Below are 27,338 nucleotides of genomic sequence, written 5' to 3'. Positions count from 1 at the left end.
TGATTGCATCATATGAAAGTTAATCAACTCATGATTTCATTCATTTGACACTTGGGTTCTCATTGCTCATATTTGGCTACTATCTGCTTAACATTTTGCACTTGAAAGTTTGAAACAGCTCGAAATTAAAAGTTATACATTGTTGTCATAACATTGGAACACAAGTTACATAAGTGCTCTCATTGCTTTACATTCACGCTGGTTACCTGTTTCATGGTTCTAAGTGCTATTGAGAAGAAGCTTGGTAAACATTGGAACTAAACATTGTAATCTAACATTTGCTTGTCCCTTGTAAGCTCTTGCATACTCTCTAAAGATCATTAATTTTGCACTAAATTCACTCATACAGGCACTTAATCCATAATTGGATATCATTTTGTATCATTGAAGAAATTTGGCTAAGAGCACTTGCAATATTATTGGCATAGCTCTACATCATTGAACAATTTGTGATCTCAAGGTTCTAAGAATCTAATTGGTTGTGATATCTTGGCATATAAGTGTTCTTTGTTTGAAGGGCTTCTAATCTATTTCGAATGTCTCTTGATAATTGATTGTAATTCACATTGTCATATTTTAAGGATTAATTATCATTAGCATCTTGCATTGAAGTTCATTGGCTAATTGTTAAATGGATAAGTGCTCTAAGTTTCCTGAAATTGCAATTATTGTTATCATTTATTGGTTGAGCATCTTGTGGAAAATTATTTTGTCTTGAGCACTTGAGTAATTATTTGAAAGGAGCTCTTGTTTATCACTAACACTTGATAGCTTGGCACATTTTCTTGTGGTTAAGGTTGTGTTTCATTGACAAGTACTTATTGATATAATTTAAGATTGAATCATAACTAAGTACTTAAACAAGTTGAACAAATCTTACCTTGAAAATCACTCATAATCCATGCATATCATTCTAAGTTAGTTTTGCACCTAATAATTTACCTCCAAGCATAAGCTTGGTTGATAGATATTTAGAGCCACCCTTTCTCAATTTAGCTTGAAGAACTTAGCACCTCTTTAGTGGTTGACACGGTGACTTTGCAATCGTCAAAGCCACAATCTCTGCAGCGCCGGAGGCATCGGGTGGTTGGAACACAAGGGGAGGTATCATTAATCAAGCCTTTGTTTGCTTCTTGTTGGCTTCCATCCCACAAACAACTCTAGAGACTAGTTCCAAAACAGTTAAGAGGAAGATTACATTTAGAATAGGCATTTAACTTAAAATCAACCAAGATTTTGCATTTCACCTAGTTAGTAGGATTTGCACTTCATTCAGGTTAGTTAAGCATTTAAGAAACGGTTGTTCATCTAGTTACTTGGCATCTAATAAATAATAAACAATAAGTTGACTCCATAAGGCACTAGTTTCGCATTCAAATCTCATTTAGTCTTTAAGTCTTGCTAAAATTAACCAATTAGCTAGGCCATTCAGTCGTGTCTCCCAAACTCGTTGATTGCCAACTTGTCCTTCATCTTCACATTTCCATAGGGACTATCCCACATAGCCTATTGTTGGGAGATAGCTAGAACGGAGAGGTCGGGGATAAGAGTGACAGCCCCCGACCTAAGTCGTTGTCGCAGTGCCTGTACAATTTGAGCGACAACAAGTCCATGGCCACAACGATGGAGATGAATTTCAAGAAACTATGTGGAGAAGTCGCAGGACATGTCTTGGCAAATCCCTCTTAAGTACCAACAGTTGATTGGGGCACCGATGTTCTTATTGAACATTTGATCGTACATATGTTTTACAACGAACACTCTAAGTCAATTTATGACCAAGCTTCTATATGCACACTGGGTTGTTTCCAAGCGTGTGCTAAGATACTTATATGGGACAATTAATCTTGGCCTAAGATATACTGTCGGAGATGTGAGGCTTCATAGATACACTAATGTTGATTGGGCCAGAAATGTTATTGATAGGAAGAGCACATCAAGGCATTGTTTTAGCTTGGGATATGCCATGACATCTTGGATGAGCAAGAAGAAAAAGTCAATTGCTCTTGGCACAATTGAGGTTGAGTACATTGCTGCTAGCATGGCTAGATGTGAGGCAATATAGTTGAGGAAGCTCTTTGGAGAGTTGTTTGAGCCGGTTCTAGATACAACAATGATATATTGCGACAAGAGTGGGATCCGATTGGCAATGAATATTTTGTTCCACGACAAGTCCAAGCACATTGAGATTAGATATCACTTCATCCGATATATGGTGTAGAGAGGAGCCATAAACTCCACCACATTTCGACTGATGACCAGATAGAAAATACTCTTACCAAGCCTTTGCCGAAAGGGAAGTTCTTGGTCTTCAAAGAGCAGGTTGCACTGGTGGATGTGACCCTCTCGAGAAAGGATCACGGTTGATTGAGAACACTAAGTTATGCTCTTCACCCCTGTTTGAGCTCCCGAGGAGAGGAATTATGTCAGAGAGATCCTGGGGTTGAGGGAACTTTGGACAATAGGAAAGATTATGATCATAACCTTCCATGGTAAGTAGTATCCTACATATTGTCATTGTAGGGTGTGTGTGTGATCCTTGTCACTTGTGGCAAGTGACAAGTCACTTGTCCCAACTTTTCTCAGTTGCACTCCTCCTAGATGAAATTGTCCCACATCCTCCAAACAAGAAAGTGCTCTCTGGCCACCAAGTCATGGATAAAGCCATCCCAGTTCTCAATGAACCCATCTAAGGAAATCCTAACTAACTACTCCTCTGGAACAGCCTCTCTAATGGCAGTGAACTCATCCTTCACCTGTGAGACTCTGGTGAGGAAAGAGGTGACACTGTCAATCTTGGTCATCTTAATGTTGCATATTTTTTGTCTCAACACCATCTTCCTGTTCTCATTAAAACTCTGGTGCAAAGAGACTAAGGACTCCCACATCTGATATGCATATCTCATTCCTGAAAAATGAGGGAATAAATGGTCATTGATGGCATCTAGAAGGATCCTCTTTGCCTTCCCATTTTTCTTGTTGAACTCCACCAACTGAGTTGAATCAGTGGGTGCTTGCACAAATGCTTCAAAAACATCCCACACTTCCACCTCCTCCAATAAAAGCATAATCCTATCCTTCCATGGGCCAAAGTTATCAGCCCCACCAATCTGTCCTCTACTCTCAACCCAGTAGTAATGACCCCACAACAAACTATATGGAGCAAATCTTGAAGCGAGAACCTTCCTCCCTCTAAACTGCTGAAGTCTATGGGTTTTTGGCAAAGTTTTAGAGGTATTGGTTCACTGTTTGAAGACTTTAAATGCTTTCTGCCCTCTTTATCAGTTGACTAAAATTTAAGATTTGAGCCTCAACTTGGCTTAATAAAACTCTAATACCATGTAGAAAATTTATGATCTGCACCCTTACCCCAGCTTACAATTTTACATGTGTTTGTTTAGGCCCAACCCACATGTTTTGACATGCTGATGTAAATTTCAGAATGTGTTTATTGCAAACATTAAAAGAGTACTTCTACTATTTTTCACTTTCATATCAACGGGTAATTAATACAAAATTTAGGCAAGCGTTCACACATATAAGACACTTATTTTTGGTCATGGTGACCCCGGAAAAACCCCACAGCCTCTTGTGAAAAAACCAGTCTTCAAAGGAGGATTTTATTGCTTAAAAAATTATAAAATAAGTACAAAAAATTCATTGTACTTATCTCCCTTTCCTGCTGTAGCATTAATTGCAATTTATGGAAATTTGTGTCCACTGAAATCTTCAGATTTTCACACATTTACATGCCCATAATTTTTGCAAGTTTCTCAGCTCAACTCCTCAAAATTCATGCCCATAATTCTGCCTCAAAAACTGTGCTGAAGGTGCCTCGAAATCTGCACTATAGGAGTGACAGTCTGCCTCGAAAATCATGCCAGAACTCAACTGAAGCCTCCCTCGAAATTCGTGCTGCCTATAGCAGCTGTCCCGAAATTCGTGCCTCGAATTTCAGGCTAGGATAGCGCTGGAAAACTCCTAGAAATTTGTGCCCAGGTGCCTCAATTTCTTTTCTGATGCCCTCAATTTCTGCACTGCTAGCTGCCTCGAATGTTGTGCTACTCCTTGATTTTCGTGTTGTTGTATGCACCACTCCTGAAAATTCGTGCCTCCTTCCTTGGCTACAATTTCTCCTCAACAATCTCTCCTTCTCTCCTTGAAGTTTCTCCTCTCCTCTCTTCTCGTGCTCTCTCAAGTGTGAAGTGAAGAATGAGTCTCCATTTTCCTCCTTTGTCTCCTTGGAAAATATTTAATCCCTAAACCTAGGATCCAATGGTTGAGATTTAATCTCCAAATCTCAAGATGTGTGGTTGAGATCATTTCTCCCAAATGACCCCCTTCATACATTGGCCCCATCACTAAGTCTCCTAATACCTTTATCAAGTTGTCTATTTTTTCTTTTTTTTCTCATGCAATGATTTTTCAACTCACTTTAATATTAGAAAAGTAGACTATGTACTTTACACGTAAAGTCACTTTATATTTTTCTCATAAAGTGATTTTTCAACTCACTTTAATATTAGAAAAATACACTATATACTTTACACGTTGTAGGCACCGCGACAACACTCACAGTAAGGGTTGTCACTCTTAATCCTTACTCACTCCGTGTAGACTCTCTCCTAGGCAAGTCAAGGGGGGTAGTCCCTAAGGTAAATGGATGACAAAACCTGTGGAACACGGGCTCTAGGAGATTTTAATGATGAACAACTTGATGAATTTAAAGCAAGTCTTGGTCAATTACGATAGATGGATTAAGATAAGACACAATCGCAAGATATAAATGACTACAAACCCGTGCCTTTTATATTGAACTAACCATAGACTAAGTAATAACAAGTAATCTAAAGAAAACTTATAGATGTGGCAAAGCGACGATCATGAACAATTAATGTAAATGCCCAAAATTTTAACATGCAAGAGATTCCAGATTTAAAAATATTTTCATTTAATGGTCCAAATCTAGATTTAATCAACTTTCTCCTATAGCCAATATGTTTAAAACATTTATCACATCTTAGAGAAATATCAAAATGCATTCAATCTAATGAATTGAATGAATTAATTAGCAAGCTGAAGCTCAATAATAATACAGAGATATTTACAGTAATAGAAACATCAAGTTTCTATTTAGGACATGGAAACAATCAGTTTCATCTAAGAAACTGCTAAAAGAATAAAAATAGCAACAGCTAAAAGAATGAGCATTAAATACTAAATAGGATTATTCTAATACCTTCCCTTAATGATCAATCTATTTACAACACCAATAGACCCGCTGAATTTTACAAACTTATCAGGGCCAAGAGGCTTGGTGAAGATGTCTGCGGGCTGCTCTGTTGTGGGAACATATTGAAACTGAATGGATCCGTCTTCAACAAGCTGGTGAATGTAGTGGCAATGAGTTTCCATATGCTTTGTTCGTTCATGAAAGACTGGATTCTTGGCAAGTTTGAGCACTCCCTGATTATCACAAAACAAGAAAGTAGGACCTGTCTGGGAAACATGCATATCCCCAAGCATACGTCGAAGCCAAACTGCCTCACAGGATGCCTTAACTGCTCCCCGATACTCTGCTTCTGTTGAGGAGAGAGCCACTGCCTGTTGCTTCTTACTAGTCCAGGTAACAACACCAGATCCTAGACTAAACACATACCCAGCTGTAGATTTACGGTCATCAACCGAACCGGCCCAGTCAGAATCTGTGTAACCACTGAGTATAGGATCGGAACTTCGAGTGTATAGGAGGCCATAATCAGAAGTGCCACGCACATATCGTGGCACACGCTTTGCTGCTAGCCAATGATCAGCTTTAGGAGCTGACATGAAGCGGGAAATGTAGCTCACTACAAAACTGATGTCAGGTCTGGTGGCAGTAAGGTAGATGAGACTGCCCACTAATTGCTTGAATAAAGTTTCATCCACAAGGGGAGAGGATGACTGAACTGAAAGTTTGAGCCCTGGTTCCATAGGAGTCGTGGCTGGTTTGCAATCCTGCATTTTGAACCTGTCCACAAGATTTTTGGCATACTTGGACTGAGAGAGAAAGATGTGGTTTTCAGTCTGCCAAACTTCAACCCCCAGACAGTAATGAAGAAGTCCCAAGTCTATCATATCAAAGGTTCTGCATAAGTCTTGTTTGATCCCATGGATCAAATGTGCAGAGCTGCCAGTAATGATAAGGTCATCCACATAGACAACCACAAACAAGATATCATCACCAGTATGCTTGATATACAGGTTTGCATCAGATGGGCTCCGCTGAAAGCCATGATCTGTCAGGTACTAATCAATTTTCATGTACCAAGCCCGAGGAGCTTGTTTCAATCCATAGAGTGCTTTAGCTAATCTACACACTTTCTGTTCTTGACCAGCAACCTTGAATCCTGGAGGCTGCGTCATGTAGACTTCTTCTTGTAGGTCACCATTTAGGAAAGCACTCTTTACATCCATCTGATGAACTTTCCAATTGAACTAAGCTGCTAGGGCAAGGACAAGCCGTATGGTACTCATCTTGGCTGTAGGAGCAAAAGTCTCTTCATAGTCGATGCCTTCCTTCTGTGAGAACCCTCGAGCCACAAGACGAGCTTTATACTTGTCTATGGTTCCGTCAGCTTTGTATTTCACTTTATACACCCATTTGCAGCTGATGGGCCTTTTCCCTGCAGGAAGATCAGAAAGGGTCCATGTGTGATTCTTCTGAAGACTCTAGAATTCAGCTTCCATAGCCTGTTTCCACTCAGATGTACCCTTAGCCTCTGAATAGGTTTGAGGCTCAAAAATACTGTGTAGGTTAGCCATAAGAGCAAAATTGACTGTAGACTATTGTTTGCTCTTATGTCTAGAAGTTCTACCTTCAAGGAGCTCATCATCCCGGAGATCACCAATGGTTTTAGCCCACCATTTAGGCCGAAGAGTAGAGGAACCAATATCAGGAGGATGTGGAGAAGGCTCAAGAACAATAGGGGCAACAAGAGGAGGGTTATTTGCTGGAGGAAGCTCAGATAGAGTATTATCAAACACTGATGCTGCATCATCCCTCCCATCAGGTGGACTGACCGGAAGAACACTGTGAGGCTGATCCTCAGAACACTGCTCAGAAGGAGAAGACTGAAAGAATCCTCTGTCTTCATCAAATACTACATCTCGACTGAAGCTAAGACGACCAGTGGCTATATCTATCAGCCTATAGGCCTTGTGATGATCACTGTACCCTGTCATCATGAGTTTCTGGCTTTTGGAATCCAACTTAGAGCGCTTAGCAGCTGGAATCCAAACATATGCAACTAAGCCAAATACTTTGAGGTGACTGATCTTAGGCTTACGGCCAGACCAAACCTCTTCGAGAGTCTTCCCCTTAACAGCCTGAGTGGGTGATCGGTTAAGAAGATAAACAGCAGTAAATACTGCTTCAGCCTAGAATTTGTTCGGAACACTCCTGTGTTGTAACATGGAACGAGCCATTTCAACAACCGTGTGGTTACGGCGTTCGACAACACTGTTTTGCTGAGAAGTGTAGGGTGTAGTTAACTGGCGTTTGATGCCATGAGTATCACAGAAGTTGGAAAAAGCAGAAGAACAAAATTCCCCCCCCATTATCGTCCTAAGAGTCATGATATTACAGCCAGACTCTTTTTCAACTAAGGTTTTAAACTTCTGAAAGGTACTAAATGCATCAGATTTATATTTTAGAAAATACACCCACATCTTTCTACTGAAATCATCTACAATAAGCAAAAAATATTTGCAAGCAGTGATAGAAGATGTATTCATAGGACCACAAATATCAGCATGAATAACTGGAGTACCTTAGATGCGCGCCAAGATTCTCCATCCTTGAATGAAGACCGATGTTGCTTGCCAGCTTGACAGGCACCGCATACGCCCAACTACTGAGTCTGAATATCAGGTAACCCTGACACAAGTCCCTCCCGAGAGAGCTGAGAGAAATACTGCATGTTTAGATGCCCATATCGCTGATGCCAGAGAGTGCTGATGAGAGAAACACGCGCTGCTAGAGCCACTTCTGGAGAATCACCAGTGTCAAGAAGCCTGTATAGACCATGATCTTCTAGGCCAACAGCAACTGTAAGACTAGTCTCCCTGTCGATAATGGAGCACTTGTGCGCACTGAACACTACATCAAGCTGAGGAGAGTTCCTCATAATCTGGCTGACAGACAACAGATTAATTTCCATACCAGGAACATAGTACACATTCAAGAAGATGAGTGTGCGCCCACCAGACTGGATCTGAACGGTACCTCTGCCAACCACTGTGTACTTTTCACCTCCACCAAATACCACGGAATCACTGAAATGTGAGAAGTCAATAAACCAGTCACGCCTGTGAGAGAAATGGCGTGATGCACCAGAGTCAATGTACCAAGCAGAAGACGGGACATGATCTGACGACCTTTTAGCCATAAAGGCGTAAAAGGCAGATTCTGTCTGCTCGGAATGTTCTGCAACATTCGTTGTCTGATGGGGCCCTCCCTGTTTCTTCTGTTCAGAAGCAATCCTCTGTCGGCAATATTTCTTCATGTGACCGAACTTGTGACAGTAATTACACTGCACACTTTTCTTCCTAGTAGGATCAAAAAGCTGAGAAGAGCCTTTCTGCTGAAAGGACTGAGAGGACTGATATTTGGCAGCAAACGCATTTTCCGAGGACACTAATGAAGCACCACTACCAAACTGTTGTTTCCAACGATCCTGCTGTAGGAGTTTGGTGCATAACTCTGGAAACTTCAAATCAACATTTGTGGTGGTAATGTTGAGTGTTTCTATGAAGTGTTCATAAGATTTCGGTAGACTTTTCAGAGTGATGACTATCATATCTTCTTCTTCCATGGTCCGACTAATGGCTTCGAGCTGATCTCGAATGTCTTTAATCCTGTTAAGATGTTCCTATAAAGATATATGTTCGTCCATCATGATGGAGAACAGCTGATTCTTGAGAAAGAACGCTCTGCTCTTGTCGAATGTCTCATGCAATTCCTTAAGATGTTGCCAAATTTCAGCAGCTGTTTTGCCGGAAGGAATCTGCGGTAACTGATCATCAGTGACAGAAAGTTTAAGAAGCATAACAGCCTCTCGATTTCGATCATCAAACTTATCTTGATCGGTACCAAGTGTACCAGGACTGAGCTCTTTTCCTAAAACAAGCTGATCAAGACGCCTATATTCAAAAATGGTCAACATTCTCTGTTTCCAGATGTTATAATTGGTGCCATTAAAGCGTTGACTACCTTCCAACATCAGGTTGGTAAGGGAGGCCATCTGCACGTTTCCCAAGATACAGGAAAAAACTGACAGGTGCTGGAAAAAAATATTACCAGAAATCGTTCTGATAAGCTTATGCAAGAAGAGATGCCAAATCCTGATTCTTTCACGCAAGATCGAACACCGAGAAGCACGATTTACGTAACTAATCACTGGTTTAGGAACTGGTTTAATTTGAAATACAGCAACAAAATTGAGCTACTTGCAATAAAAACATAACAGCAACGTGCAATTTATCCCTTGAACCCACAATATAAAAAACTTTCTACGTGAAAGATGACCGTGGATTTCACAATCGTTGACTGAAGAAAAAAAACTGCTACGGACTTACGCTGGAACTCGTATGGCAACTTGCGAATGGCAGGACACCCAATCAACGGGCACGAAAAATGATTTTAACGTTTGAAACTTGTTGAACGCTACATATAATTTATTATCGTTGTAGCCGCTCCCAGCTATATGTCCGTCTGCGGAAATGCTAAATTAATGGCGCAGTCGGTGATGCCACAGCGTGCTGCCCTCTGGTCGTTACGCTGTTGTAGAACACGCAGATTAAAACTGGAACGGAGCAGGCGGACGAATAAACTAAACAAAAAAAATTTGAATGTTTTCCGGCTTGACGCCGAGCACGGTGCCGCCGAAACCACGATCACCACGATCCCGCTCTTCTTAATTCAAAAAACTTTGGCTGAGTCGAATGCAGAAACCGGCCAATTGCCAGGAAAATTTTCGGTGACAGAAACGTTTGATGGCGTCGTCGCGTTTCTTACCGACAACCGAAGCTGAGAGAAAATGACAATCGACACAAGCCGACGGTCGCTTTTGTACGCTTTGTTCCTGCGGTTGTTCGTTACTTTCGTTCTCTCTGCTGCATAAAATAACAATTTTGTCTCAACGAAAGACCCTAACAGCGATCAATGAACACGGCCCTTCCAACTATGGACTCGGCTTGCCTGCGGCTTTTACTGTGGACTCAGCTTCAAACGACACCAGCGCACGAGAAACGAGCTTATACAACTAAGGAACGAGCAGGGTAATAGAGAAACCCCAAACAGAGCCTGTCCTCTACTCAACAAGCGACAATATCAGGTAAAACGGAGAATCGCTCTTCAAGTTTGAACAGCGTCAACTAGTGTGAAAACAAACACTCAGATGCAGGCCCCTAGAAAGCAATTTCAAAATGAAACACAGAATTTTTCACACACTGAAAAATTATTTCGAAAAGCTAACTTAGCTCTGATACCATAATGAATTGAATGAATTAATTAGCAAGCTGAAGCTCAATAATAATACAGAGATATTTACAGTAATAGAAACATCAAGTTTCTATTTAGGACATGGAAACAATCAGTTTCATCTAAGAAACTGCTAAAAGAATAAAAATAGCAACAGCTAAAAGAATGAGCATTAAATACTAAATAGGATTATTCTAATACAATCACCAAATAATACTAAGGAACTTTAAATTTTAATTTTAATTATTCCTTAGGCAATAACTTCAATGTGATGAACAAAGAAGTCAAACTAAATCAAAGGGTTAAAATTTTAAGATTTTAATGCACCATAGGCCACATTAAAATATTTAATGTAAAAGCGCAAATCCCCTTAGTTTAGTTTATTTTCGGTCACAAAAATCTTTTTTGATTTTTTTTAATATTTTAGAATAGTTTTTTTTAAGGTTTTTAAGATCTTTAGAATTTTTTTAATTTTTAGGATTTTAATTAAAAGACAAAGTCAAAATCTAAAAATGTAAAAAGAAAACAAAACAAAATCAAAATAGAAAGAAAGATCGAAAAACCATGAGAAAACAAAAAAAAATCGAATTTCAAAATTTTTATTTGTTTATATATGTTTTAGATTAAAAAAAAAAAAAAACAAAACTAGACTAAATCAAAACAAATTAAAATCATGAAATAAAAAAAAAGTCTAACCCTAATCTAAATATATAAAACAGAAGTAAACTAAACAAAAATGAAACTTAACGCATATATACAAATAATAAAAAAAAGGTCAAATGTTTTGTTGTTTTGTGCAGGTGCGACGGCGGCAAGGGAAACTCGACGAGCAGAAGGATGAGGCAGCCAGGTTTGAAGAAAGCTACGGATAGGAGAGAGCAACAATGAAGCAGTCGCCGGGGGGAAGACGGAGCAGCGAAAGGGAAAAGGGTTTTTGGTTGCGTGAGGAATGGATGCGGATCAGGTGGCAGCAAGGAGACAATACACAGGTTTGAATGACGTTAGGGTTTGCATATTGAGGGAATAGCGAGGAGAGGGTTTAGTGGACGGATTTGAGGAGCTCGGATGGCAGACGGATAGTGAGAAAGGAGTTGAGGCAGCGTGCAAGATGTGGATCTAGAGGAAGGAGATACGCAGGTTGCAAGCGTAAATGTTGGACAATGAATGGTTGTCGGAGTTACGATTGAGGGCTTAGGCAGCTCAAAGGATGAGGAGCGACGAACGTTGGAGAGTTTGGCGGCTGAGGATGCAAGAGGAGGCTGCAAAATCGAACAGCAGAGAGCAGGGTTTGGGCAAAAGAAAGGGAGATCTGAAATTTCCAGAAAACCCCAGGATGTAGACAGCATAAAAAAATTCGAAATTTCTTGTTAGAAAAATCGACCTCAAGCAATAGAGAAACTGAAAATGCAGGCAGAAGACAAGTGGCCCAGAAACCTTTAAAAATTTTCTGAAAAAATTTAATTAAAATATCAAATCCAATTGCTTCAAATTTGTTAATGAAACCCTCACGCAATTACCAAATCTGAAAATAAATAATAAAAAATTAAACCCTTGAATTGCAAAATGTCTGAATAATATCCTTGGAAAACGATTTTGACGAACCCCAGAGATCCAGATCTTACCCTCCAAGGCCTAGATCTGGACTCTGCACAGTTTTATTCTTCAGATCTATAGCTACAAGACAACAGTAAAACACCCAAACGATATATACAAAAACCCAAGAAAACCCAAGTCAGAAAACCAAAAATAATTACATATCTATGTACATGAATGGCAGATCTATCAGATTTAGGGAGTGTGAGTCCAACTCTACTCCCAGATGTGATAATCTGAGGCTCTCAACAGTCAGATCTATCGATTTAGCACAAAAAAAATTAATTTTTTTTAATTTTAAGGAGGTACTGAGCTCAAAATCCTTCATGCATCACCCATAAAAATATCCTATGATAAGCCCGGAATCAAATTAAGTTGGGCTCTTCAGAAAACACTGATCTAGATTTAGTTGGTTCAACCGAAAACTTCTCTGAACGCCCAATGATCTAAAAATCAAGACTTTCCTGCAAAACTCAATTTAGCCATCAACATAGAACGAAAAAACAATAATAAAACTCCAATAAATAGAGATACCTACTATTACGTTCAGAATTTCGATTATTATTCAAACCCCTGTGACTAAACAAGATACCTATACTCAAATCACTATTTAGAAGCTATTATTAATGGCTAAAAAAATTACACATGAAAATGACACATCTTACAGTATTTCCATGAAGAGTAACACCGGCGAAAATTAACCCCCAAAGTCTTCCTTTATTATTCGAAAAAAAAGTTTACACAAGAGCTTTTCGCTTAGTACACAATCCAGAGATCGGATGAATTGACTGACAAATGACCTCCTATTTAAAGATAAATCCTCCAACGGCTAATTCGAGTGATCCTCGTCAAAGCAATCTCGACCGTTGATGAGGATCAAAATTTCTTTTAATCTCATCCATCGAAATTTTAGATTCTTGAGAAATTTCGAACTTTTCAATTTAATGCATTTTAATTAATTCAAAAATTAAATTTTTGAATTGATTTCGTCAAAATTTTGACTTTGACTTAACCCCAGGGACCAAAGGCTTAAAATTTAGCAAAATAATCAATTTACCTTAGTCTTGTGACCTCTTAAAATTTAATATTTGAAGGACCAACGAATTTTGCCTTCGGAGAATTCAAATTTACCCAGGACCTAGAATTAATTAAATTTTTGGCTTAGGATTTTAATTAATTTTTTACTAGAAAATTTAATTAATTAACCTATGAGGGGATAAATTATTTTTCCAGCCCTTAATACACTTTACATCATGATTTTCACAGTTTTATATCTCAAGGGGGAAAACCCATTTGCAAAAGACCCTCACAGACTACCCAGTTCTGCGACACAAATATAATCTAGCAGATTCAAGCAATTTGTAATAAAATAACCTAACCAAATAGTTAGGATTATTCCCAAATCACTTTTACATAGACTCGATCCAGAACACTAGGACTCCCCTAAGATCCCAGAGACAAATTCCATTCCGGCTTTGGTGTAAGGCTGAAAGAAAACTCTGTCAACCATCTTCTTGAGGAAATTCAAATTTTTCAATTTAATGCATTTTAATTAATTCAAAAATTAAATTTTTGAATTAATTTCCTCAATATTTTGACTTTGACTTAACCCCAAGGACCAAAGGCTTAAAATTTAGCAAAATATCTCGGGACCTCTTAAAATTTAATATTTGAAGGACCAACAAATTTTTCCTTTGGAGAATTTAAATTTACCTAGGACCTAGAATTAATTAAATTTCTGGCTTAGGATTTTAATTAATTTTTTACCAGAAAATTTAATTAATTAATCTATGAGGGGATAAATTATTTTTCCAACCCTCAAAACACTTTACATCATGATTTTCACACTTTTTACATCTCAAGGGGGAAAACCCATTTGCAAAAGACCCTCACAGACTACCCAGTTCTGTGACACAAATATAATCTAGTAGATCAAGCAATTTGTAATCAAATAACCTAACCAAATAGTTAGGATTATTCCCAAATCACTTTTACATAGACTCGATCTAGAACACTAGGACTCCCCTAAGATCCCAATGACATAATCCATTCCAACTTTGGGGTAAGGTTGAAGGTAAACTCTACAGACCATTCGAGAATGGATCGATGAGACAAAAAACCTCCCGGAATGTAAATCGTCATTAGAAAAGTAGGTTTACCTAGGTAATTACATGCACGACACGGATCTGCTGAGATTATTTACATTATACACATGCAGATTGGGTTTACACTAGATCACCGGATTCGCCCTAGAGGCCCCTCGAATCGCGAATCTAGCGAATCCGACATGATTCGGTACGGATTCGTGTCCAAATTTTATGACACGTCGTGTCCCTTTATGACACGTCGTGTCCGAGGTCGTGTCACGATTTTGAAGAGCGTGTCGCGATTTTGGAAAACGTGTCCTGTTTCCAAGACTCGCTAAGCCCAGCGCGGGTATGAAAAGGGCGTGTTTGCTCGTTAACAGTTTCATTTTGCAAGTGATTGTGCTATTGCAGCAAGGAGTAGACTCTCAACAAGGAGAATCGACCACCGGTCCACTAGGTAACTATTTAGTATTAAGTTATTGTAACCTTGCATAGCATGATAGCAGAGATTCTTTTTTATTGGCTTTTATAGGTCTCGGCCTGTATACACAGAACAGTTTGAGACTCAAACGATTGTATGCCTTGGACACAAACGATTGATCAATGAGATCATTGCCCACTGCCCAGATATCACATCAATCGCCTACTTGGAGATTACTGATTAGCAACAGCCAATAAATTAATAATTGTTATGGTTTACTTGATAAGTTATAACTTACTCATGAAAGTCAAAATATTTGACACATTCATCAGGTTTAGAAGGAACTCATGCAGCCGCAGGCAAGTCAGTAAAAGTGCTAACTGCTACCTACTCATAGCCCACTCAAAAAATAGGTTATTAACTTATTAATAATTATCATAGCCCACTCGAAAACTAGGTTATCTGAATAAGTAATTGGAAGGTGAATGTTGATAAACTAGCCGTGTTCTCATGGCTGCTCTTGGAAGCTACTATTATATCCACTCCAGACAGCATTGAACTCAGACAAGGATATAATAAAATGGTTTGGAACTTTAACATCTTTGTATACTAAGATCGATACACGAGATACTACTTATGAATCATAACTTATTATTTTAAAATATTTATTATTAACAAATAACATATATGAGTCTATGACCCTTCAGATTATTTTCAATGACAAGTTACAACATAGCAGTGAGCACACGTCAAAGTGAGCGAAACTCAATATTGACAATGCTGCTTGTTGCTTAAAGCCGTCAAAAAAGATGTTTAAAATTAAGAAGTGAAGACTGTTGTCAAGTCTGAGTTGGTTGTGACCTTGACTAAGTTGCTCAAACCAAGTTAAGAGCAGACTTGGAACAGTTTTGGAGTCCCTTTGTAATGCACAAACTTGATATTCTTTGAGCAGCCTTTGAAGAAGACTTAAAGCAGTTTTAGGAGCACTCTTAAGGTTACTTGTAGTTGTCACAGACCTTAGTTGGCTTGAAAGTTGAAACTTTAAATGCAACATAGAGGATTTATTAACCCTTCAGATTATTTTTAATGGAAACATAGCAATGAGATGTGTGAGGCCAACAGAGGTGAGGTGTCATTGCCCAAAACTGCTGCACTAGATCTGATTCCTAATATGATGCCAGACTGTTCTGAACAGTGGAATCTATTTAATAATTTAATTATAATTTATGTGTATTGTAACCTTGAATTTATGTGTATTGTCTCTGTTCTAAGACTGGCATTTCAGCAGTTTGTTCATTTTTTTGCATTTTTAAATTTTTTACAGCAGTTTGTTCATTTTTTTTACAGGTTGAGGTAACAGTGTTCATGGCTCAATCAAAGGCAGCAGTTAGGGGGCAAAGGAAGGGCAAGAATGTCATGGGTAGAGATGCCCCTCCTCCCCCAATATCATCAGAGTCTGCTGCAAGTAATGTTGAGGGAAGAGGACTTAAAGACAATGATAAATATCCATTGTGGAAATATGTCACAAGAGAGGATGGGCCAAACAACAAGGGAAAGGGAGGAGGCAATGTGCAATGGAAATGCAACTTTTGTAACATTTCTTTCAAAAGCACATATTACCGTGTGAAATCACATTTGTTGGCTTTACCTGGTTGTGGGATTGGATCTTGTAGAGCTATTACTTCACAAAAGAGAAAAGAATTGGAAAAGGAGGCCAATGTTGGTATGGAACATGTGGCACTGGCTTCAATATCAAAAAAACCCAAGAATGAAGACCCCCTTCCATTTTTGAGGAAAGCCACCACCAAATGTCCATTTGAGAGTTCTACTTCTACTGGGGGACAAGCATCAAAAAGAAGAGCACTTGGTCCAATGGACAAGATTTTCCAAAAAGAGAGACGGGAAGAGCTTGATCTCACCATTGCCTTCTTCTTCTATCAAAACTTCATATCATTTAATGTTGCACATTCACCTTTATTTGTTGAGATGTGCCGAGCTCTAACTCAAGGGGCTCCAGCAGGGTATGTGCCTCCTGGGTCAGAGAAGCTAAGAACCACATTGTTGACAAAGGCAAAAAAAGAGGTGCAAAAAATGCTTGAACCTATTATGGCATCATGGCCAACATCTGGGGTTAGCATTGTTTCTAATGGATGGACAGATCCAGCACGACACCCAATCATCAACTTCATGGTGTCTTCCTTGAATGGTCCATTTTTCATGAAAGCAGTGGATACACTTGGCGAATACAAGGATGCACAATTTATGGGTGAGTTATTTATTAAAGTTGTTGAAGATGTAGGTGTTGAATCTTGTCTGCAAATCATTACAGATAATGCACCTGTTTGCAAGGCTGCTAGCATGATTGTGGAAGCTAAATATCCACAAGTGTTTTGGACACCTTGCATTGTCCATTCATTGAACTTAGCACTGAACTCCATTGCTTCTGATGTGCTTTGGATTGGAAGCATTATTGAGGATGCAAGACATATCCGTAACTTTGTGCAAAATCATATAAATGCCCTCACTATCTACAAGGAGTACAGCAATCTATCATTATTGAAGATTGTTGATACATGGTTTGCATCTTCATTCATGATGTTGAAGAGGTTGAGGGAGGTCAAGACCGCTCTTGGGTCCATGGTTATTTCTGAGTTTTGGTCTTTTTGGAGAAAGACAGATCAGACAGCCTCTAAAAGAGTGAAGGACACAGTACTAGATGATGCTTGGTGGGAGAGGGTAGATCTAATTATTTGGATCATGGACCCTATCATTTCTTTGCTTCGAGTTGCAGATACAGACAAACCCATCCTAAGAGAGGTTTATGAGGGATGGGATTCCATGATTGAGTCTGTGAGGAGCATTATTCCACAGAGTGAGTGCCCCGAGTATGAGACACCACTAGAAGCCTTCTGCGATACCATACATGATATTCATGTCAGCAGATGGGACAAGAATTGTACACCTTTACATTGTTTGACTCACTCATTGAACCCCAAATACTACAGCCATGAGTGGCTGAATGGTGGACCTTTCCGCAGATTCCCTCCTCACATGGATGGTGAAATCTCACAGGGGAGGAAAGAGGCATTCAGGCGGATTTATCAGGATAGTGCATTGCTTGCTGAGGTGGAGGATGCCTTTGCAGAGTTTTCCACTGGCACTGGTCGATTTGGAGGTTATGATGTGATTAGAGACAGGGGGGTTAAGAAGTCGTATTCTTGGCGGGCAAATCATGGGGCAACAAGCCCTCCTCTTCAGCAGTTAGCCATAAGGCTCCTCTCTCAGGTGACTTCATCTTCTTGTTGGGAGAGGAATTGGAGCACATATGGGAATTTGCATAATGTGAAGAAGAGCAGGCTTGAGCAGTCCAGGGAAAAGACAAGGGTGTATGTGCACACCAACCTTCGTCTTATTTACAGGCAGAGGGAAGAGTGGTTGAGGGGAAAGACAAAGATGTGGGATGTCTTCCCTGATGATATGGGTCTGGACACCACTGTTGAGTTGGCATTGGCCAACATAGATCTCAATGATCCAGTGCTAGAGCCTGTTAGATTTGATGACTTAGAGGGGTCAACCTCCACACCAGCAGATGCAGAGGCAACTATGGATACAGGGGAGGAGGAGGATGCAGAGGAGAGTAGTGGGGACCATGATGATGAGGACAGTGATGCTGATTATGATGTTGATTGATGCTTTGAGGCTTGTATACCTGTAGTTGTTTTATATTTTCTATTTCTATTTGCCATTGCCATTGCACCAACACTAACTATGTAACACATTTTGATTTGATGACTTAATGAGAAAACTACAATTGTCAGTGTGTTTATCTTACTATCTTGTAGTTGTAAGTTGTCTTTCAGTTATGAATTATGAATCATGATTTAAATTTTTAATATATTTTAGATGATTTATCATTTATGTGACCAGTACCACTGACATTTATTTGAATTTTGTATGTACTATGCATGCTAATAGCTATAGATGAAGATCTATGTTTGAAATCAATAAATTTGTATCATTAATTAAAATTTGTGTAATAAATATCTAATTTTTAATATATAAATATATATATATATGTATATATACATATATTAAATATATATATATATATATATATATATTTTAAATATATATATTAATAAAATAATATATAACGTGTCCTAACGTGGCCTGTTCCAGGGGGTCAGCGTGTCCGAATCCGACACCACGAATCTCGAATCCTACGTGTCCCAAATCCCCGTGTCAGGTGACTTAGGGTTTACATTATAAGATGATGATCAAGCTGATGATGATAGTTGGACAGCGCGAACACATCGATCAGGCACTATCTCTTTTGCGAAAAAAAGGGGGTGTACTGCAATGGGTCGTTGACACGTAGTGGTCAACACACGTAAAGTCACTTTATAAAGTACAAGAGACTTTAATAGTAGAAAAAAGTACATGGTACAACACTTCTAAGTACCTTTCCACCATGACATTAATTTAACTCATAAATGTCATTGAGACAAAAGTCTATTAATGTGCTCACTAGGCTAAAAGGGATAAAAACCTAGTAACACCTCTCCTTGGTATTATTTTCAACAATCATTGCATCAGAAAACTTGAGGACATGAGTTGTTCAAAGTAATTGTTGCATCATTTAGTAGCAGTATTGAAGCTTTGAAGAAGACTGATATTCATGTATATCTGAAGCACACCTTAGCAAAAAGAGTTCCATTGAATACGTTTGTAAGTGGATCATTGTCCCTGGTACGAGAGCCCACAAATTGTTTCATTCAGTTTTATTTTAAGGGTGGCAGGGTGGTGCAAGGCAAGAGAGTGAAGTCTCCTTCAAGTTGTAGCTTGAAAATACTTCAAGGTGGCAGGGTGGTGCTAAGACAAGTTGGAGCTTGGAGGGTATTGGAACATCCTATCAGTGGTAGTTGATAAAACCAAGGCGTTGGAGTGTGCTTCCAGTTGGAGCTGGTAAAACCAGGGTGTAGGCGCATCCTTTCAGGAGTTGGAACAACCTGATAAACTTGAATGTTTTTCTAGAGTACTAGGAGGTTGGAGTTTCCCTATTCAGTTGGAGCTGAAGTATTTTTGTACTCATAAAATATTAGAAAAGAATCTGGTGGTTTTTCTCCCGGAAGAATCTCCACGTAATAATAATAAAAAAATTAAAAATTAAAAATAAAAAATAAAAAAATTGTGTATTGTACTTGTAATGTGTTGATGATTTATGTTTTGAATTGATGTTAATGCTCTGAAAGTAATATTTAACTAATTTTCGGAGAAAGACTGATTCACGCACCTCCCCCCTCCCCGCTCTCAGTATTTCAACATCTTCATCTTGCGAACTCACTCTTGAATCTGAGTGATATGAATTTGATGTATGCATCTCCACATGAATTGAATCAGATTAAAAGGGTTCCAAAACCATTCTATTACTACACAAGCAAACCCATGTTCCCTAGTCTCAACTACAACTAAATTTTGAATTTAAACACAGTTCTCAAATAGCAGAATCATTGGGAAGCAATCTAATTTGGAATAACAGTGAACATCAAAATGGCCTATGCAAAATTGCAAATAAAAGAATGTCATGCAACCAAAAAGCACTATTATTACTTCTTAGCACATAGAGATAGCATATAATACCAGAGAGATGTTATACCTTTGAATCACAGATACCAATTTTGAAACTGTCTCAAGGTGTTTATTTTGACCAGAATGAACAACAGGTTCCATCTTAGTATTTGAACTGGGCAAAGGTGCTGTTCCAGTTGATGGACTGTTAACATTTGATGGTGTCATTGAATTTGTAACACTTCCAGGTGACGCAACTCCAAGAGAGTTGGATCTACGCCTGCCAAATGGCGATGAAGACTGGACCTGTTGATGTTGTGAATCAGGCTGACTTGAATTGATTCCAGTAACCGAGGTGCATGCAGTTGCCAGCCCTAGTGGTTTCTCCCTCTGTTGCCCAAGTGATACAGCAGCTGTCATGTTGTTATATGATTGTCCAAAAGAAGTAGGCACAGCTGCAGATGTGAGAGACTGTGACGGTTCCCCTGATCTTGACAATGATGGTGATTGCAAAGCACCTCTGACATCTGATTTCTGGATTTCCCTGGGACTTTGTACCGATTTTGTCTTCTGCAATAGGTCATCTCTTTTTTGATCTTTTTGACCTGGTTGAACAACATTGTGCCATTGAAAAGACTGTTTTCCATGTTGCTGTGTAAAGCGCTGAGATTGAATTTGTTTCTGGTCTGGCTGCTCATTATCCAGTTCCATCAAATGTTGGCTCTCCTTATTTCTCTCCACCTCTTCACTCTCCTGTTCAATACCAATCTGTCCCCTCTCGAAATCTATTTCTTCTTTTACCTTAAACTCTCCTGTGCTCATCTGATCTAAATGAGGTGAAAGCTTTGGCTCATGCAGAGACACTTCCCTGCTTGTGACTTGCTGATCATCATCTCCTGTCAACTGTTGAGAATGCCTTTGAGCAGACACATCAGAAAAGTGCACAGTTTCATTATTCTGATCTTGTGGCACCAACTTATCCTTTCTCTGTGGATCCTTAGTCAGTGTTGTATCTAGTTTTGGCACTGTATTCTGCTGTTGAAATTTTTCCATGCAAGCTAGCTCCTGCTTTTGCTTTTTCATCTCTGTCTTGTTCAACATAGATACATTATCCCTTTTCATCCACCTGCAATTCTAGGATCCATGAAAGTGTTGCCCCACTCCTGAAACGAAACTTGATGCAAAGCTCATTGTATTGACTGACGAAGAAATTTGGTTGCCTTGAGCATGCAAAGGTCTAGAGCGGTTAAGTGCTGTCTGTGTACTTGAAGGATGTGTTTGTGCTCCAAACCTGGATAAATCTTGCCCTGATTGTACATTGCTCTGAAGTTTGGAATTTACACCAGGTATATTGCTTGCAACGCCAGCTAAAGCAGGAGCAGAACTTTCTTTTATACAAGAGACACTAGAATCTTCGAACATGGAAGTTGTTGCAGTGGTTCCAGACAGAGATTTTGTATTCTCAGTTGCCTTGTCAATAGTAACTTTCTTGCTGTGAATGTTAGATGAGACCCTAACTTGCGGTAAGCCTCCTTTCTGCATTCTCTGACGCCGTGTCATAGGCACTCCCAAGTTAAGCTTCAAATCACAGAATAGCAACCAGCAGAAACTACCGACTGTAAATTATAATGTCTACGAGAAAGCTAAGAGTAATAAACATGAAGCCTAATTGTTCTGGAGCTGTCTATATAATATTACTGCAGATATGATAAAAGATACTCTATGAATGATTTTCCAAGGTAAGGGTTCAATGCATAGAATAAAATATCTCCATTCAAACAAAGCATAATTCATACCTTGTTCAGATTGGGGTTCTCACATAACCCTTCCAGCATTGGAGTGGGATCCAAACAAAGTTTTGGTCGCACAGCCTTCAATATTCTTGACTCAATTTCCTATAAGCACAAGACAAAGGTTAGTTAATCGCAAGTCACTTTAATATTCACCTTTCAATTTTAATCCATGCATTAACCAAGTTTCAAGACTAACAATAAGATCACTGTACGTCCAAGAATCCTCTGCCATGGATACAATGTCCTTTATAATATTTTCCATAGTCGGCCGCAGAAGCACTTTCTGCACCATTGGAAATGATTCTCCGGAAGAAACAGAATCGCCTGAAATTGGTGAACCCTTGCGATAATCCCGTACCTGCAATGGCAAAGTGTTTTATAGGTCTAAAAGGAAGATAAACATAAAAATAGAAGCTCATCCTATATCATGGTACTGAAGAGTGGCCTAAATAACCATCTTTCATTACAGCCTAGTAAAACATGGCAGGTATGGTAAAAGCTAGTCAACTTACAGACCAGTTCAGCACATCAAATTTAAAAAAAGTTAAAACCAAGATAGAATACCAAGTTCCAACCACATATGAAAGTTGGTTTGCTTGCATGCATATCAAATTAATATCCTGTTAAGCTTGTGATTTGCAACAAAATTAAGACAGACTAAACCAATGTAAATGAATTGCAGTGTGACAAAGGTATAAGTTCCCAATGGTAAGGAACATGGTCCCACTCTCCCAGCGCATTCATACATTTTTCCTATGACACCTTTTGGGCAGGATGCAGTGGGATGCAGTAGAAAACATCCCCCTCAAAACACAAGACTCTCCCACACTCCCTTTTGACCAAGGTTCATCATTTCGAGGGCAAAAAATACAAAAAAAAAAACATAAAATAAAAAATAAAATGAATGTAAACCTAATGCACCGTAGATGGGGAGGGGAAGCCTGATGAGACAACGCTTGGGTTGGTCAGAGTGGCACTGAATATTTTAGAAAATGAAAATGATTCTAGTTCAAATAATATCATTTCCATGGTCAGTCCTTACTCCTTTATGCATTAACTGGATGCAGAGATTAGTTGACCATTGCATTGAACAATGACGCTCATTTGTCATTTGACCTGTTCTTAGATCAGTGATGTTATGAACAAAGTTCGTTATAGCAGGTTAAACACTCCAAAAGATTTGGAATATAAAGATCTCCATTGAAGATACAAGAATATATATTAAAGTGTATGATTAAGAATGATGTTACAAATGAGAGTGAGGGCCTGCTTATATACCCCATGCAGGTATCTTTTCATGTACAATCATGTCCTTAGAGACATGCCTCCTCATTATTAACTGCTAATTAATTAATCAGTATTCATTTATTTACATTATTTATTTTTATATATATATTTTATCCATAACATTGCCTTTCTCCTCAAAAATCTTTGTCCTCAAAGCTTGTTGATGAAAATGTTTGATCCTTTTTTTTATGTTGAATGTCTTCTTGTCTCGGAATTGTCATCTTTGTTGATACAAAGCAATATGATCCTTTGAGTGAAACAAAATTGTCGCACTGAAAAGGGATCAGACCATCTTAAATTAATCTTTTCTGAAACTTGGCAATTACTTGATAGCAGGATAACTTGTTATCATCTGACTGGATTGTGCTGACATCATTTTTCTTCGGAACATAAGTTTGTTGTTTATGTTTTGAGTGATACGGATTCACAGATTGATTGAGATGTTTGTTTGTTAGGTCCCTATAATACTAGTGTATTCCTTCATTGTTATTGTCAGCGTAGCCCCCTTATTGTTATTGTTGTGCCCATGTAGTCCTCATATTGTTATTATTGTGCCCCATGGAAGCCCACTATTGTTATTGTTGTGCCCTTACATTATTATTGTTATATCAGCTTGTTAATTTTTGGTATGTTCTATGCTTAGAGCAATTTATTTCAATTTTTCCATTTAGCTCAATATCAATTCCAGATTAGCAATCACATCAGCATGATAGTAAATTTCAGATAGAACATAAACATAAACATCAGATAACAAGCCAAGGCAAGAGGACACAAGATGTGGTGCCAACCAGGGACAAACCCCAATGCGGGGAAATGTAACGACCAAAAGTCGTATACGCAGCGGAAATATTTAAAATATTTCGTAGACAAATACATCCATTGTAGGACAGTAAATGTAAATTGTATATTATATAAAGAATTGATGTAGGATGAGTACAAATGAGAATGAGGGTCCTGTATATATAGCCAGGTAAGTACCCTTTCACGAACAAGCATGTCTCTAAGACATGCCTTTTCATTATTAACTAACTAACCATTAGTTAATTTACTTATTATTTATTATTATATTTATATTATTATGATTATTATTTATTATGTATTTTTATTTATTTTTACATAATTTATGTTCATAACATTGCCTTCTCCTTCAAAAAGATTTGTCCTCAAAGCTTGTTGATGAAAGGGCTTGATCTCTTTTCTACTACGTTTGTCTTCTACTTGATATCTTTTTTTGCTACAAATGTCTTCTCGTCTTGGAACAATCATCTTTGTCGATACAAGTAGATATGATCCTTGGAGTGATATATAAAATTGTCTTACTGAGAATGGATCAGACCATCCTAGATTAACCTTCTGTGGAATCTTCGGATCACTGGAATTTTGTAACAAATTGTTATCAGTACATTGAATTGAGCTCACTTCAATATTCTTTGTAGCATAAGTTTGTTGTTTATGTTCTGAGTGATACAGATTTGTAGATTGATTAAAGTGTCTACTCTTGTGATTCGAATGTAGATAAGTAGTTTGTCTTGTTTGAACTTCCTTTAACGTTTTTATGACAATTTCCTAATTTCCATCAGGAATTGTTGTTGTTGACTTAACCACTGAATCCTTATTTGGGGTGTCCTTTGTTTGAACGACAACCTCTGAGTACGTTTTTACTTCAATAGGGTTTGGATTTGCCTGAACTGCGAGATTAGTTGTCTTGATCTCTGTTTCTTTAGTTTGGACTGCTACATCTGGAGATTTTGATGCTTCCTTTGCGACAAGTTCTTTGAACCTATTCGCCAATGACTTCTTTTTATCCTTAAGTTTTTTAATTTGTTTGAGCAGATTTTGATTATGATTTTTGAGACCTAAGCATTCCTCATTCTCTGAGTCAACTTTATTTTGGCCTTCCCACTTCTCGTCTTTTAAACACTTGATTTGTTCTACTAATGTATGGTTAAGGCTCTTTAAACGTAAATTTTTTTCTTCTTGTTCTAATAAACGCTCCTTGAGTTCTTTCTTTGATGTTTTAGCTTTCTTGACTTTTTCAAGTAGCTTTTCTTGGTGATCTCTGAGGCGTGAAATTTCTTTGTCCTTGCTGCGCATGACTTATTCAAACTCTTTTTTCTTCTATGATATAGTTTTTTCGTTATCTTGAAACATCAAATCCGAGATATCCTTAAGGTCTTCTAATGAAAATTTTATTGATTTTGATTTACTTCTTATTTCTCGAAACATGACCATCTTCCCTTTATAAGGAAACATCAAAACTTGTTTCCTTATGTTTAACATGAATGTACCCAAATCCTTAAACCAGGGTTGACCGAGTATGCTGTCAGTGTTTTTATCCGTCCTTACAACATGAAATTGAAATATGTAGCCATAATGACCTATTATCACTTGTAAATCACTAATTTTATACTCGTTTTGTTCAATTATGTTTTTCTTTACACCAATGCTTAGCTCTGGAATTAATAATTGATTTGCCAAGTTGATGTTGATATAATTTTTATCATTGCTTGGGCTGATGGCGACATTAATTTCTCTTCCTTTGGTACTTCCTTTAATGTAATTACTCTGTGATTTGTAACTTAAAGACCATTATAGGAAAACCTTTCTTCCTTCCTCATTTTAGAATTGAGCTCCATCATTTTCTTTCAATGATTGATCCCATTTGTTTTGTTGAGATGACTTAAAGTATTATATTTAAAGTTCCTTTGGACTTTGTACTTCAAGCCTCCTTTATAAGTGTCTTTTTAATATATAATTTTTTTATAATTCTTCAAAACTCTTTTAATCCAATTTCCTATTATCCTTAATATTTCAAAACTCCTTTGTATTCTTTTTATATAATTCTGCTTGCATTTTTTTCCTTTTGTACTTTAAAAACAATATTTAAATATTGTTTCAATTGACTTCATTTAAATATCTTATTGTCCTTTGTATTTATTTTTTGAATTTCATATAACTCTTTAAACTTTAATTCAACTTCACTCTAAAATAAACTCTTAATTGATATTTTCTCCTTATGTAACCTTTTATAATAATACCCATTTTGTACTTGTATATATTTTCAATAATTTTATGACTTGAATTTTCTTTAAATACCCCTTTATAATATAATACTTCTCTTTATATATCTTTTATTTATAATATTTTTCTTTTCTTTTTGAAAAGTTACAACCCTAGTGAAACGTGGCTATTCACCTTTGGTGTATATTATAAAATATATGTTCACTTATGTACTTTTGACTCAGTTAATGTTCTCCACGTAAAAAGTAAAACTTACCATTCATCTAAAGAAATTTTGTATTCCCTTTGTTTTTATTTTACTTTTTAAATACCATGGGTTGGTTTCTAAAACCTTCGTTAACGTTTTCCACATAAAAAGTAAAACTTACCATTCACATAAAGAGATTTTGTATTCCTTTTGTTTTTTTTTACTTTTAAAATACCATGGGCAATTACCATGGGTTGGTTTCTAAAACCTCCGTTAACGTTTTCCATGTAAAAGTAAAACTTACCATTCACATAAAGAGATTTTGTATTCCTTTTGTTTTTCTTTTACTTTTAAAATACCATGGGCAATTACCATGGGTTTCTAAAACCATGGGCTTGTGAACCACTTAATGAAGAATCAAGATAATATTAGTTAGTCATCCCTCTCTTACGTATAGTTTTAAATATATTTGGAAAGATTCCCTCTTAACTTTATCATGCACTTTTTATCAATAATGTAGAACCTTTTTATATATATGAATGTTCTCCTTCAAAATTTACATCAAACTATATTTATTTACTTATTTTTTAAATCTTTTTTATTTTTTTAATATTTATATGTACTTCTTTTAATTTATGTTTTTTCTTTGACTATCGTATTTTTTTCCTCCTTTTTTTGTTTTTGTTTAATGGCCAAAGCCTTGAATGACGAAACCAGTGGAATGGAGAATCTCCAAGACTGGTGTAGCGAAACATTGAAATCACGATGACAACAAAGTTGACGATAGGTTGATGGCCAAAGGCCGGATCAGATGTAGCTCTAATACCAATGTAACGACCAAAAGTCGTATACGCAACGA

The 27,338-nt window shown here is 37.7% G+C and overlaps 1 protein-coding gene across 1 annotated transcript in view; it reads right to left on the bottom strand.

Moving 5' to 3' along the window:
* LOC149176110 (protein PHYTOCHROME-DEPENDENT LATE-FLOWERING-like) overlaps nt 1–27,338 on the bottom strand; it is a 206,575-nt gene that overhangs the window by 41,110 nt on the left and 138,127 nt on the right. The window contains exons 6-8 of the mRNA XM_089419864.1: nt 22,181–22,342; nt 21,988–22,086; nt 20,280–21,769 (exon numbers count right to left, since the gene is read on the bottom strand). Of these exons, the coding sequence (XP_089275990.1) occupies nt 20,280–21,313 (1,034 nt within the window). The 5' untranslated portion in view covers nt 21,314–21,769; nt 21,988–22,086; nt 22,181–22,342. The remainder of the gene's footprint in view (nt 1–20,279; nt 21,770–21,987; nt 22,087–22,180; nt 22,343–27,338) is intronic.

The sequence above is a fragment of the Pinus tabuliformis genome, chromosome 4_1 (assembly GCF_031772625.1).
Source record: "Pinus tabuliformis cultivar Carrire ecotype Pingquan chromosome 4_1, CPIR1, whole genome shotgun sequence".
In the NCBI taxonomy this organism is placed as follows: Eukaryota; Viridiplantae; Streptophyta; class Pinopsida; order Pinales; family Pinaceae; genus Pinus; species Pinus tabuliformis.
This window is presented reverse-complemented; position numbering and strand designations above follow the sequence as displayed.